Raw genomic sequence first — 12274 nt, forward strand, 5'->3', positions numbered from 1 at the left:
GAAACTGAGGCACCCCTACACTATTCAGAAGAAACAATAAGAACAGTCCCACTTCGTCACATCTCTCCCTGCTTCAAGATCAAACTGAGCGGGGTCACTTTAGCCGGTGACCTGGGGAAGTTCGAAGCCACCAACGTTCCCATGGATGCCCCAGCATCTCTCCCATTCCTTGGTGGGAGTTACACCAGGCCCTTCCAGTTTCACGCCCTCCCTTAGGTCGGGGGTGGTTGATAGCACTCGCAGGCCACATGTGGGAAGGTTTATGCGGCCCATGCCCTTTGGCCACCCCAAAACCCCAGGGGGTCAAACTGGGATTGGGTCTTCTCCCAGCGCTCCAGTCTGGAGGGCTGCAATTTGGGCTCTCTTGGTTAAGGGCCCCCATCTTGACCTGGGCCACATACTGTTCACTTACAGAACTAGCATGGAGACATCCCTTTCTCAACAACCTTGTCTCCCCAACAAGCTGGCCAAACACAGCCACTTGGTTATAGGACGGTTTACCCTTCTTAACAGCTTTCACTCCACCTGAGACCTTCTCAAAGCTATCCACACGGGATCTTTCAACAGGAAAGTCAGTGGATCCATTCACAACAGAAAATTTCTGGCTGTCAGGAACGGAGACTTTCTTGATTAAATCACTTTCACACCCTTCAGTTGCAGTAAACTGCTTGCAAAGACTCCATGAGGATTCCTTTCCCGAGGGCTTTTCTATGCAACAATTCACCCCTCACAGAAATTCTGCCCTTACCCTCTTTATCTAGGGTTTGCTCTAGAGGAACACGTTCCTGAGCAACAACAGACTCTTTCTGGGTCTCCCTTACATCCAGAATTACCTCTGGCCCATCCGGCGGATTCCTACACAATCCCCTTTCAGGCAAACTTACAGACTTCCTAGATAAAAGGCTAGAAGCCTTCTCCTTCCCTTTGCCACACACAAGTTCAGGAATCTTTTCCTTCTTTCTACAGGTTTCCACACCCTCAGTCGGTAACACAATCGCATCACCTTTCTGCTCTCCTTGTGCCCTGGCTAGGATCTCACCCTGATTAGACAGAGTTGCGACACTCTTTCCCAACAACACACTAGCTACGGGCAAAATACAAGCACCAGAATTGTCTGGGCTCTGGGATTTTACATAGACACTAACTGGATGCGACCTAGTTACAGGCCATTCTCCCGAGCAGACACAAACTTAGGACCACTCCCTTCCTGGGCTTCAGCTGAATCCAGAACCAACTCTGAGACAACTGCACGACCCTCAACCATCACAGGCTGAAAGGCCCCTTCTGTCTGCTCCACAGACAAAGAAGAGCTGGACACACTTTCTCCTTTACCAGACCCACAGCTTGGGATCTCATTCCCCTTGACCCAGCACACAGGGCTGGTCACAGACAACTGCTTGGAGATCAGGGTAGCTCCCTCCATAGGCAAGTCAATACCCCTGACAGACACAGGCACGTTTCCTTCCCTGTCCCAATTCTCCACCCAGCTTAACAGGTAAGGTCCAGGGACACACATCTTCCACTCTCCTCGCCTTCCCACCCTGCTGACTAGACACAGCCATCAGCTCACAAGGCTGCCTAGGCTCATCCAAACTTCCGTTACCAAGCACCTTGCCACTCCCAACAGATCCCCTGCCCTGCCTGTGTCTCCCCCCACTCTGCTGGGGTCTCAGCTCCCACTGTGCTCAGCGCTGCCCTTGCTGTCCCAGTGGGGGTAGGCAGTGAGCTCGCTGCTTTCCTCATTGCATCAGAGCCAGCGTGAGCCCCCTCTCCAGTGTGCAAGGGGGACGGGGAGCCCCAGGGGTCTGGTTACAGGCAGGTAGGTAGCCTGAGCCTAGCAGCTCCTCCCTGCTGCCAGCCAGGTCATCTGCATTTTCACTGACCATTTCCCTCTCCACAGATTGGTTCCCTGGATTCAAATTCAAACCCTTGGCCATTACAGGAGCAAGGCCTGGATCCTGTCCCAAAGAGACACAGTCACCCCCCAACAGGGTCTCGCAGCTGGTGTCCTGGAGAACCCCAACGGCCAGCCAGCCCCACCCCTCCTGGGTCTGCATAGGGATCTGGGCCATAGGCAGGGTGAGGGGCTTCATCCCTGGGACCCTCATCCAGCTCACACAGCCCCTCAGCATCTGAGGCTGCACCACCCAGGGCCTGACAACAGTTCTCTCTCTCCCAGGATCTCGCCACCCCAGGAATGTCTCCCCATTGACCATCACCTTCTGCTCCCACTGGGGGTCCGAGGGGCCTGGCCCCAGGAAACTCCACACAGACATATAGGTTGGGGTCAGGAGTGGGAGCCTGTCCACCTCCCCACCCATCTGGCTGACGGAGTCTACGGCCTTGGGACCCAGCAAGGGAGCTAGACACCGGGGCTTTTCCGCAGGATCCCCCTGGTTCAAATCGCCAGCCTGCTCAAAGGCAGTGAGGTGGGCATCCACATCCCCCCCTCCTTAACCAGGGGAAGCAATTTAGTCTCGAGGTTCCCTGCGGAACTGGCACCCCGGGGTCTATCCCCGCTCACCCCGGGGAGGTCCCCTAGGCCTCTCCACTCCCCCACCGCCAGTTCATGCTGCTGCTGCTTCTGCAGCTCTTTCTCGGTCCCTCGCTGTCTCTCACGGTCCTCTCGCTCTTTCGGACTCAGCTCCAATCCCGTCCGTCTCCGATCCCCAGATGGGGAACCCGATCGTGAAGACCCCCGTCTGGTCGGGGACAGGAGTCTTGGGGATGCCTGGCTACCGCTCCAGCTGCTCCCTGATCCTGCTCTAGCCCCATTTGGGGTCAGGAATCTGTTTCTTAGAGCGGTCATCCTCCTCCAGCTGCACGATTAACTGTGCTTTGGTGAACTTTCCAATGCTCAACCCTCTCTTTCTGCACAGGGTTACAATGTCCTTCTTCAGGAGACGGTGACAGGCCATCACTCCGCTCTTCCCAAGTTGCTGTGGACTCACAAGCCTGTGTGCTCTCAGCTCCCCACGGTTTCCAGGGAGAACCCCTAGTGTGCCAGCCCTTCTCGAGGTCACCACCTCTTTGCCAGGGTCGAGCGGCAGACTCCTCCGCCCCGGGACCGCTCGCTGCAATCCCCAGGGGAACCCTGTTACTGCAAAAGTCCTTCTCACTGGTCACACACTCCCAGGGGTTAACCGCCCCCTGAAACCGTCTCTCTCTGAATCTTCAGCAGCACGCCTGGTCCCCGTCAATCCCCCTTGGTTTTACTGATCCCCCGTCACTTACTGCGTCACTGGGTGCAGTAGATCCCACCTCTGCCGCCAGTTGTCACAGAGTCCCCGGGCGATGCTCGGGAACTGCTCCCCACAAAGCCAGGCAGGACTCTGGGGAAGTCTCCTCTCTGGGAGCAGCCTGTCTGCAGGACACACAGCTCACCCGGCTCCACCTTCCTGGGTCTGACCTCAGAGCATTCAGCATCCTCTGCCCCTCCGTGCGCTTCCCACAGCGAGTCTGCTCAGGCGGGGTCCGGGGGGGGGCCGGAGGGTCCTGCCCCCCAACTCCGCAGTCAGACGGGACTCTCAGCCAGCTAGTAAAACAGAAGGTTTATTAAACGACAGGAACATGGTCTAACACAGAGCTTGTAGGTGCAGAGAACAGGACCCCTCATCTGGGTCCATTTTGGGGGGCAGTGAGCCAGACAACCATGTCTGCCCTTCACTCCATGTCCCAGCCAGCCCCAAATTGAAACTCCCTCCAGCCCCTCCTCCTCTGGGCTTTGTCCCTTTCCCGGGCCAGGAGGGCACCTGATTCCTTTGTTCTCCAACCCTTCAGCTCTCACCTTGCAGGGGGGAAGGGCCAGGCCATCAGTTGCCAGGAAACAGGGTGTCGGCCATTCTCTGTGTCCAGACTCCTGCACACACCTGCCCTCTAGGGCTCTGCAATGATCATACACCCTTACCCCACCACCTAGATACTTAAGAACTGCCTAGGGGAAACTGAGGCACCCCCACACTATTCAGAAGAAACATTAAGAACAGTCCCACTTCGTCACACCAGGGTATTGTCAAGCTGTTGCAGGCCATCCTTGGCATCAGCCCTCTGGCCCCTGCGGGTATCTAGCCAGCCAGGCCACATCCGGGTCCTGCTGGATCCCGGCTTTCTGTTTTTCTAGCCTTCGCAGCAGGTCCGTTTGTGCAATTGACCCGGGGGGCTGGCTGCAGCCAGGTTCGGAAAGGGGCTGTTGACTTTTTGCCACTCCACGGGGCGGATTTACTCATGCACAATTACTACAGCTCTGTGGGCAAAGTGGGCCACTGTCTGTGCAAATAGAGGGCTCGGGGGGGGGGGGGGCGATCAGACAGGACCTGCAGGAGTCTTATTGTTGCCCATTGGACCCATCCTCCTACCGGCCCCCAGCCTCCTGTCCTAGTGTCTCCATCTGAGGCTGGCAAATCCAGGCCTGTGCCATCGGCCCAGTTCAGGAATCCCCTTCCTTGGGTAGGGGTGGGGCATGCTTTGGGCTGTCCCACAGCCGCTGCATGCAGGTGTGCACAGGTGTCCTGGGGCAACGGGAATAGGGCTCCATCCTGGGTTGCTAACAGCCCCCCCCCCCGGTCACAGGGCATTTTGTGCCAGCCCCAGGAGCAGCTGCTGTGTGCGGTTAGCTCACTGGATCAGATGAAGGGGTCGTTTAGATCCTGCTCTTTGTTTCTACTCATCCAGGTAAGGAGAACAAACATTTATCCTGCAGAGAATAGGCCCCAGCCCAGCGCGGACCAAATCCTGCCCTGGGGCATGTGGGGTGTCAGCAGGGGTAGGAGGGTTCGACCCCCAATGAACATGCCCCCACCCCCAGCGCTCTGCACAATGGCTGGGCTCCATCCTGCTCATGTAGGTCCAATCTGGCTTCACAGGGAAGGGCAGGAAACGGATTTCCTGCCAAACCGGTAAAACCACCAGCCCGGCCAGGTGAGCAGCAGGGAGACAGGAGGTGTCAAGGCGAGGACACCTCCCCCCAACAGGGCAGAGGGCATGGGACACACCCGGCTGCGGGACATATGGAACATATGTTCCCCACACCCAGCTATGGGGCAGGAGGACAGGTGCTGGGGTGGGACCACACCTGGCTATGGGGCCAGGGGGACAGGTGCCCGGGTGGAGTGGGACCACACCCAGCTATGGGGCAGGGGGACAGGTGCTGGGGTAGGGTGGGACCACACCCGGATGTGGGGCAAGGAGCTCCCCAGCCCGCCTCCCCCCATTCCTCCTCCCCCTCCCCAGACCCCCATTTCTTTGCTGAAGGGCGGGGGAGCGGCTGGGACTGGGTCCTCTCCCCTTGTGACTACCCCTCCCCCTTCTTTGTCCCCCCCCCATCCGCGGGGGGCAGGGAGTCTGCCCCCCAGCTCTCCTCCCATACGGGGAAGAAACCTGCCCCAGGGCCCCCTGTATGGGGATGGGGGGTCCTTGAGCCAATGAGGAGCCGGTTGGGGTGGGGGCTGGCAGCCCGGCGGCCAATGGGCGCAGGGAGGGGCGGGGCCTTATGGCCGAGCTGGATACAATGTCGCGCTGGGCGCTTCCGCTGCGGAGACTCCGCTGGCGGGCGGCGGCTGTGGGGCGCCTGGGGTGGGGGCTTTGCTGGGGGTCCCGGGGCGGGTCCGACCGCGCCCCGCTCTGCTCCGCTCCCGCGGCCCTGGGAAGGTAACGGTGCCACGGGTCCCCTGACACCCCCCCAGACTTGGGGGGCTTTAGATCAAAGCGGCCCCACCCGCTATCTCTCCCCACACCTCTGCCCCACTCCCACCCGGTGTCTCCCCCGGGGTCCCCCCGTCTGCCCCATCCCCCTGCCACTCCGTCTCCCTTTGGGTGCCCCCTTCCCTCTCCCTCCCACGTCCTCCGGACTCTCCCCCCCCCAGTGCCCCCCATCCTCTGCCCCTGGATGCTCCTTCCCTTCCCTGGCACTGCCCTCTCCCCCTCTTACCTCTGACCCCTTCCGTCCCCACCCCCTGGGTTTCTCTGTTCTCCTCCTTCTGCCCACAGAGAGAGCATCTCTCTCTGCCCACCCCGCTCTCTCCCCTGCCGTGGGGCTGCCCCATCTGCTTGGGTCCTAGGATCGCTCCCTCTGGAGGGTTGTACCTTGGTGCCCTTTGTCTTGCTCTGCTCCTGTCCCTTAATTCCCCTGGCCCCTGCGCTCCACTCGGATGGGAAGGTGACCCCTACTGCAAACAGAAGAAGAACCTGGACTGTGGGTGCTAGGGGGTTAATTTAATTCTGGGACCGATCCCACTTAGGGAGAGGAGACCAGCCTGGCTCTGAGCCCTCCAGGGGCTGGCGAGTAAAGAGCCCAGCTCTGAACGGAAGGTGGGGGGCGGCTCGGCGTGGGTGCCAGGTGTGAGTGTGTGTGGGGGGGCGCCCCTGGAGCGGGGAGATGGAGGTTGCAGGGTGGGGCTCGGGGGCTGTCTGGATCACTTGAATCAGAGCGTGTTCTGGGTGGAGGGGGGGCAGGAGATAGGGGGTGCTGGCGGAGGGTCCCCTTGGATGCTGGGGTGGGAACCTGGGGCATATGGAGGGTCCATTGAGGGCAAGGATACTGGCTGCACTGGGGGCGGGGATGGAGGGCACTGCATGGGGGTGCCATGAGGAGGGTGGGGGGGCACTGGGTGGGTGGAGGCCTAGGTGGGGAGGAGATCCAGGGGGGCCATGTGAAGTGCGCTGGGTGGGTCTGTCCCTCTGTCCATCCATCCCCTCCCTCCAGCAGGGTCTGGCTGGACAGAGAGCTCCCCCCCCGTTGCTATAGAAACCCCTCCTCGGTGCTCATCAGCCACCTCCGGTTTGCTGTGGCCACCAGCCCTTCCCAGCAGCCTGGGGGGGGACAGGGGTTGGGGCGCTCATTGGATCCCAACCGCCTGTTGGAGTCTCTGGGGCGCTGTTGGCTGCCTAGGGGCTACGCTCTCCTGGTGAGTGATGGGGGGCAGCTCCCCCCAGATGCTTGTGGGGCAGGGATGGCAAAGGGGCTGGGAGGGGGAGACACTTCCCATCATGGGGTGGGGAGGCTTGAGCTGGTGGAGGGAGGTCTGGTTCCCCCACGCGTGGCTGCCCAGCCCCATAGACTCCCTGAAGGTCCTGGCGTCACCCATTGGGATGGATTGACCTAGTTTAGACCCGACTGTCGCTCTCTGGTTGTCTGCCTCTGCTTCCCCCCCCCACCCCCACTCCACCGCTCTGTGGGTTTGGGGTTATTTCCACCTCATTTCTGAGCCAGCTGTGAGCCTGGAAGAGGGCCGGGGTCCCCGGAGCAGAAGGGCAGGACCCGTCCCGTGGGGGGAGACGCGGGCCCGTGAGGGGCGGAGGGGGTGGAATAGCCTCTGCCAACATCCTGCCTCTGGTAGCGATCGCCTAGGCAGACCCGTGGGCTGGGTCCCCCTGGAGTCGCTAGCATCCCCCTGGGGTGGGAGCTCAGGTTAGGGTCCCCTCTGAAGAATGATGCCCCCCCACCTTTGTTGCCTCACCGCCCAGCAGGGCAGGCCCTGGGGATGAGCCCCCCATCATCCTCCTGGCATGTTTGCTGGGGCGGGACATTCCTGGCAAATGTGCCTCTGGCTGGCTTCCCTCTTCCTAGTGCCCCATCTCTGCCACGACCCTGGGGGCTATAGGGGGTGGGGGACTGGGGATCGATCCCTGTCCCAGCTCGCTCAGGGCTACGAGTGTTGCAGAAGGAACTGGGGAGGGGGGGATAGTGTTCTGAAGGGGCAGAAATCCCGGCCAGGTGGGGGGAACAGCTGGGACAAAGTGGTCAGATCCTGGACCCTGGCAGGGCACGGGCACCGGAGCCAGGGGGGCGGGCGGGGCGGCGTTTCCCACTGTCTCTGCCCCTTTATGGGTTTAGCTTTGGACTCTGCTCCTGTCCCAGCTGAGCCTGGATGTTAATTAATGATTAAGCTGCAAGGTGCGGGGAAGAGTCGCCCCTTCTGGTGGCTTCACTCAGCGCCCCCCACGCCAGCATCCTGACCCGCTCTCTCCCCCTAGGCCGTGTGAAGCCCTCCCTGGGCAGCATGGTGCTGGGGGGTTTCAAGGGCTCCTGGCTGGCCTTCCATGTGGGCATCGTGATCGGCTTCCTCAGCACCTTCTACCTGCTCAACGGCCTGCTCTGGCCGCAGCCCCCAGGTCCCGAGAGCCAGACACCCCACCCTGATGTCAACCCTTTCTGGGTCGTCCAGCAACTGGCGCTCCTCAGCGCTGGCCACCCGCACCTCTCAGGTGGGCGATGCCAATGGTGGGGGGCACTGGGGGATGGAGGGATCCTGCAAGGGCCGTGGGGCGCGGTGGCTGTATGGGAGAGGGGGTGGGGGGCTGTGGCTTGATTGTGCAGAGGCGGGGAGAGGGAGTGGGGCAGCCAAGCTGGGACCAGGGGCTGTGGGGTGGGGTGGACACAGGCGGGCCAGGGCTCTCCAGCAGCACTTGCCCCTGGGGGATCCCCTCAGATTGATTCTGGCAGCCGCACTAGGGGGATCGGGCGCCATCCTCCACTTGGCTGCAGCTCCCCTCCTGTGCCAGCTGGCAGGAGACCCCCGGGAAATCACCAGCCCCCTGCAGCCTTCACACCCCCACTCCCCTGTCCCCTTCGGAAGGCTGCTTGGCGGAGACGGAGGGGATCCTGGCGCCGGGGCAGGGATCGTTCCTGGGGGCAGGGAACCCCTGACGCAGCTGTGCGGCTGGCCAGCGCGTGCACTGGGCACCAAGGCAGGAATTGCCCCCTGGAGGTGGGTGGCAGGGGGAACTGGAGAATGGTCCCTCCTGGGCAGTTTCACACTGGCCTAGATTTATTGCACTTTCAGTAAATGAGAGAAGCCTGCCCCACCTCACCTCCCATTGTCCTTGCCCGGTTCAGCGTGTACACCAAGTTCGATGGGCTCCGGGAGGCCCTGGCACCGGCGCCCACACCTACCTGCAATGCCAGGGGCCGGCTCAGTCTTGGGGCAATTGGGGAAGTGGGGGTGTCTCCCCCGGCTGCCCCCGTGCACCTAATGCTCTTTCCGTGCCCAGGGGAGGTCAGCGCCACCGCGGCCGAGCTGTACAGCAAGGTGCGGATCCTGTGCTGGGTCATGACGGGCCCCAGCAACCTGGAGACCAAGGCCCGGCATGTCCAGGCCACGTGGGCGCGGCACTGCAACGTGGTGCTGTTCATGAGCTCGGTGCGGGACGACGGCTTCCCCGCCGTGGGGCTGGACACCAAGGAAGGCCGGGACCAGCTGTACTGGAAAACCATCCGGGCCTTCCAGTACGTCCACCAGCACCACCTGGAGCAGGCCGACTGGTTCCTCAAGGCGGACGACGACACCTTCGTGGTGCTGGACAACCTGCGCTGGCTGCTGGCCAACCACACGCCCGAGGCGCCCGTCTACTTCGGGAAGCGCTTCAAGCCCTTCGCCAAGCAGGGCTACATGAGCGGCGGGGCCGGCTACGTCCTCAGCAAGGAGGCCCTGAGGCGCTTCGTGGAGGGCTTCAGGACCCAGGTGTGCAGCCACACCTCCTCGGTGGAGGACCTGGCGCTGGGCCAGTGCATGGAGAAGATGGGGGTGCGGGCGGGGGACTCCCGGGACGCCGCTGGGCGGGAGACTTTCCACCCCTTTGGGCCCGAATCCCACCTCACCGGGAAGTTCTCCAAGAGCTTCTGGTACTGGAACTACTGCTACTATCCCATTGTGGAGGTATGTGGCCGCCTGCATGCCTCCCTCCCGTGGTATCCCCTGGGCGTGGGTGCCCCTGGCTGCGTTCCCTTCCTCTCCCCTGGGCCTGGGTTCCTGGGCTGCTTTTATCCCCTCGTGGCATCCTTCGGGCGTGGGTGCCCAGGCCGAATTGAGCACAGGCCCTGCTGTTCTGGCTTCTCCGTGGCCAGGGGAGGTGGTTCCGTGGTCCAGGCCGGGGTGCCAGGTACCCAGCCCGCAGGCCTCTAAGACACCCCAGCAGCACATGGACCCCACGTAGCTGCCTGGGTCCCACTGGTGGCCTCTCGTGGAAGGGGTGGGTCTCAGCCCCATGTTGGCTTGGTCCCTGGGGCCTCTGGTACTTTTGCGTGCCGGGGCTCCTGCAGAAGGGCAGCTCACAAAGCTGCGGGGGATCGCGGTGCCCCATGGAACCCAGTGGATAAGCGGGCAGAGTTAATAGCAGTAGCCAGCCAGCGGTGCTGCCCCGAGGGGGGCCAGATCCTGGTCCAGAGCCAACACCCGTTCTGCCCCCAGGGGAGCAGGGATGGGGTTGGGGGGAGGTCCAGCACGCTGCCTGTTTGCTGCTCATTGGAGGCTCCTGGCAGGACGGTCCCGTGGCTTGCACCGGGGGGGGATCTCTATTGGGGCTGCTCCTCCTGCCCTATTCGCACCCCTTTGCCTGGCTCGGGGCCTCTCCCGTGAACCCTTGCCCTCCCGCGCTCTGCAGGGCCCCCAGTGCTGCTCCGACCTGGCCATCTCCTTCCACTACGTGAGCCCCGAGCTGATGTACACCCTGGAGTTCCTGACCCACCACCTGCGGGCTTACGGCTACCGCTACCGCTACCAGCCGCCCCTGCCGGAGAACGCCGCCCGCCTGCTGCAGCGCCGGGGGCGGCCGAAGGTGGCCAAGGCGACGCCGCTGGTGCAGGGCACCAAGAGACTGTAGGGGGGGCTGGGAGGCGGCGGTCGGTCTGGGGTCGAGCGTCCAGAGGCTTTGTGCCTGAGGTGAGGCGGGCACCCTGGGCGAGCCGTGGCCGGGAGCCACGTGGCAGCCCCTGGACTGGATGAGGGCGCGGGGTGTCTCGGTCTAGCTCCCGTCCCAGTTGGCACTCACTGACCCCCTTGCTGGTAGAGGGGCGGGGGGACCCCACATAGAGGGTCCCCTCCGGGGCAGGGGGAGGCCTGGGGTGGGGGGTTCAGTCTCCTGGGCTGTGTCTCTGGTTTCTGAGGGTGCCACCCTGGCCCCCTCCGACAGGCCAGATCCCTCCGAGCCCTCAGAGATAACTGGAGCCCGACAGGTGGTGAGTTGGGGAAGGGGAGGCTGGAGCTACATTTAGTGGGGAGGGAGGGTCCTCTCAGCCTCCCCTCCCTGCCCCCCACAGTCAATAGGGCAGGGTCACAAGGCACAGGGGAGATGAGGCAGGTAGCCCAACCACTGAGGGGCCTTTGGGGCTCTGTCTGATGGGCCCTTCCAGGAAGGGGCAAGTTTGGCTCAGTCCATGGGCCCTGGGGGCTTTATAATGGGGAGGTGGTAGGCACTGTCCTAAGGAGTGAGGGGGCGGGGAGCAGCCATCTCTTCCCCCCCCCCTTACCCCGCAGAGGGGCCTGGAGGGTGTGAGGTCTGAGGAGGGCACATTTTCCCCCTTGTGGGGGGAGGAGGAGGAGGAGCTGGGATGCCATGATGGGGGCACATGGGGTGGCATGTGATGGGGGTGGCAAGGAGTTCTGGGGGCAGGGTCTGGCTGGGCTGGAGAGGGCGCCGGGGAGAGAGGCCCTTGGCAGTGGGGACGCCGAGGCGGGCGGGCATGCGAGAGGCAGAAGCGCTGCCCTTGGCTGGAGGTCCCCGACGCAGAGCTGCCCGGCGCCCGACCAATCGCAAATTGTGGGCGGAGAGAGACCCCGTGGCAAGCCACGGGCAATACCACTACATGGTGAGGGGGCCACGGATGATACTGCCGCCTCCAGATTTGGCTGGAGCCCTGCCACGGATCAGTCTACTGCATGGTGAGGGGGCCACGGGCAATACCACTGCGGCGTGAGCTGGAGCCCTGCCAGAGATCATACCAGTACGGGTGAGCAGGCCACGGATCATACCACTGCGTGGTAAGGGGGCTATGGGTGATACCACTGCCAACTAAGCTGGAGTGCTGGCCACGGATCAGACCACGGCAGGTTGAGGAGGCCACAGGCTGAGCTGGAGCCCTGCCACGGATCATACCACTGCACGGCAAGCAGGAGCTCGGCAGTGGATTGTACCACTGTGGGGTGAGCAGGAACCCCATCTTCACAGCCTCACTTGTGGCTTCTCTTTGTTTTGTGAAATGCCCGTGGCAGCCCCCCACCGTCACATGGTGGACTGGAGCAGGGGGGTCTCCTCACTGTCCTGATGGGCAGAAGCGAGGGGCTGAGTGGGCTGTGGGGTGAATAAACACTGCTTTGGTTTTTTTAAAGAGAAGAGCCGTGACCTGGTTTTAGCTTCCCCTCCCTGGGCTCCTGCCGCTGTGTCTGGGCTCTGTCTATGGCAGCACCCAGGGCTGAGCGGGTGCTGACCACGGTGCCCACAGGGCCCAGCTACGCCCAGCCTCAATGGGTGGGTTGAGCCCAATCCGGAGGCACCTGCACTC

At 62.5% G+C, this 12274-nt stretch overlaps 1 protein-coding gene across 1 annotated transcript; it reads left to right on the plus strand.

The window, feature by feature from the left end:
• Positions 1-5599: 5599 nt before the first annotated feature.
• On the plus strand, positions 5600-10773 carry LOC141975107 (glycoprotein-N-acetylgalactosamine 3-beta-galactosyltransferase 1-B-like). Its single transcript, XM_074935278.1, has 4 exons — positions 5600-5646; positions 7972-8202; positions 8989-9653; positions 10378-10773. The coding sequence occupies exons 2-4, from the start codon at positions 7998-8000 to the stop codon at positions 10594-10596; spliced, it is 1089 nt and encodes a 362-aa protein (XP_074791379.1). The 5' UTR covers positions 5600-5646; positions 7972-7997; the 3' UTR covers positions 10597-10773.
• The last annotated feature ends 1501 nt before the right edge of the window (positions 10774-12274 follow it).

This window comes from Natator depressus, chromosome 20 (assembly GCF_965152275.1).
Source record: "Natator depressus isolate rNatDep1 chromosome 20, rNatDep2.hap1, whole genome shotgun sequence".
In the NCBI taxonomy this organism is placed as follows: Eukaryota; Metazoa; Chordata; order Testudines; family Cheloniidae; genus Natator; species Natator depressus.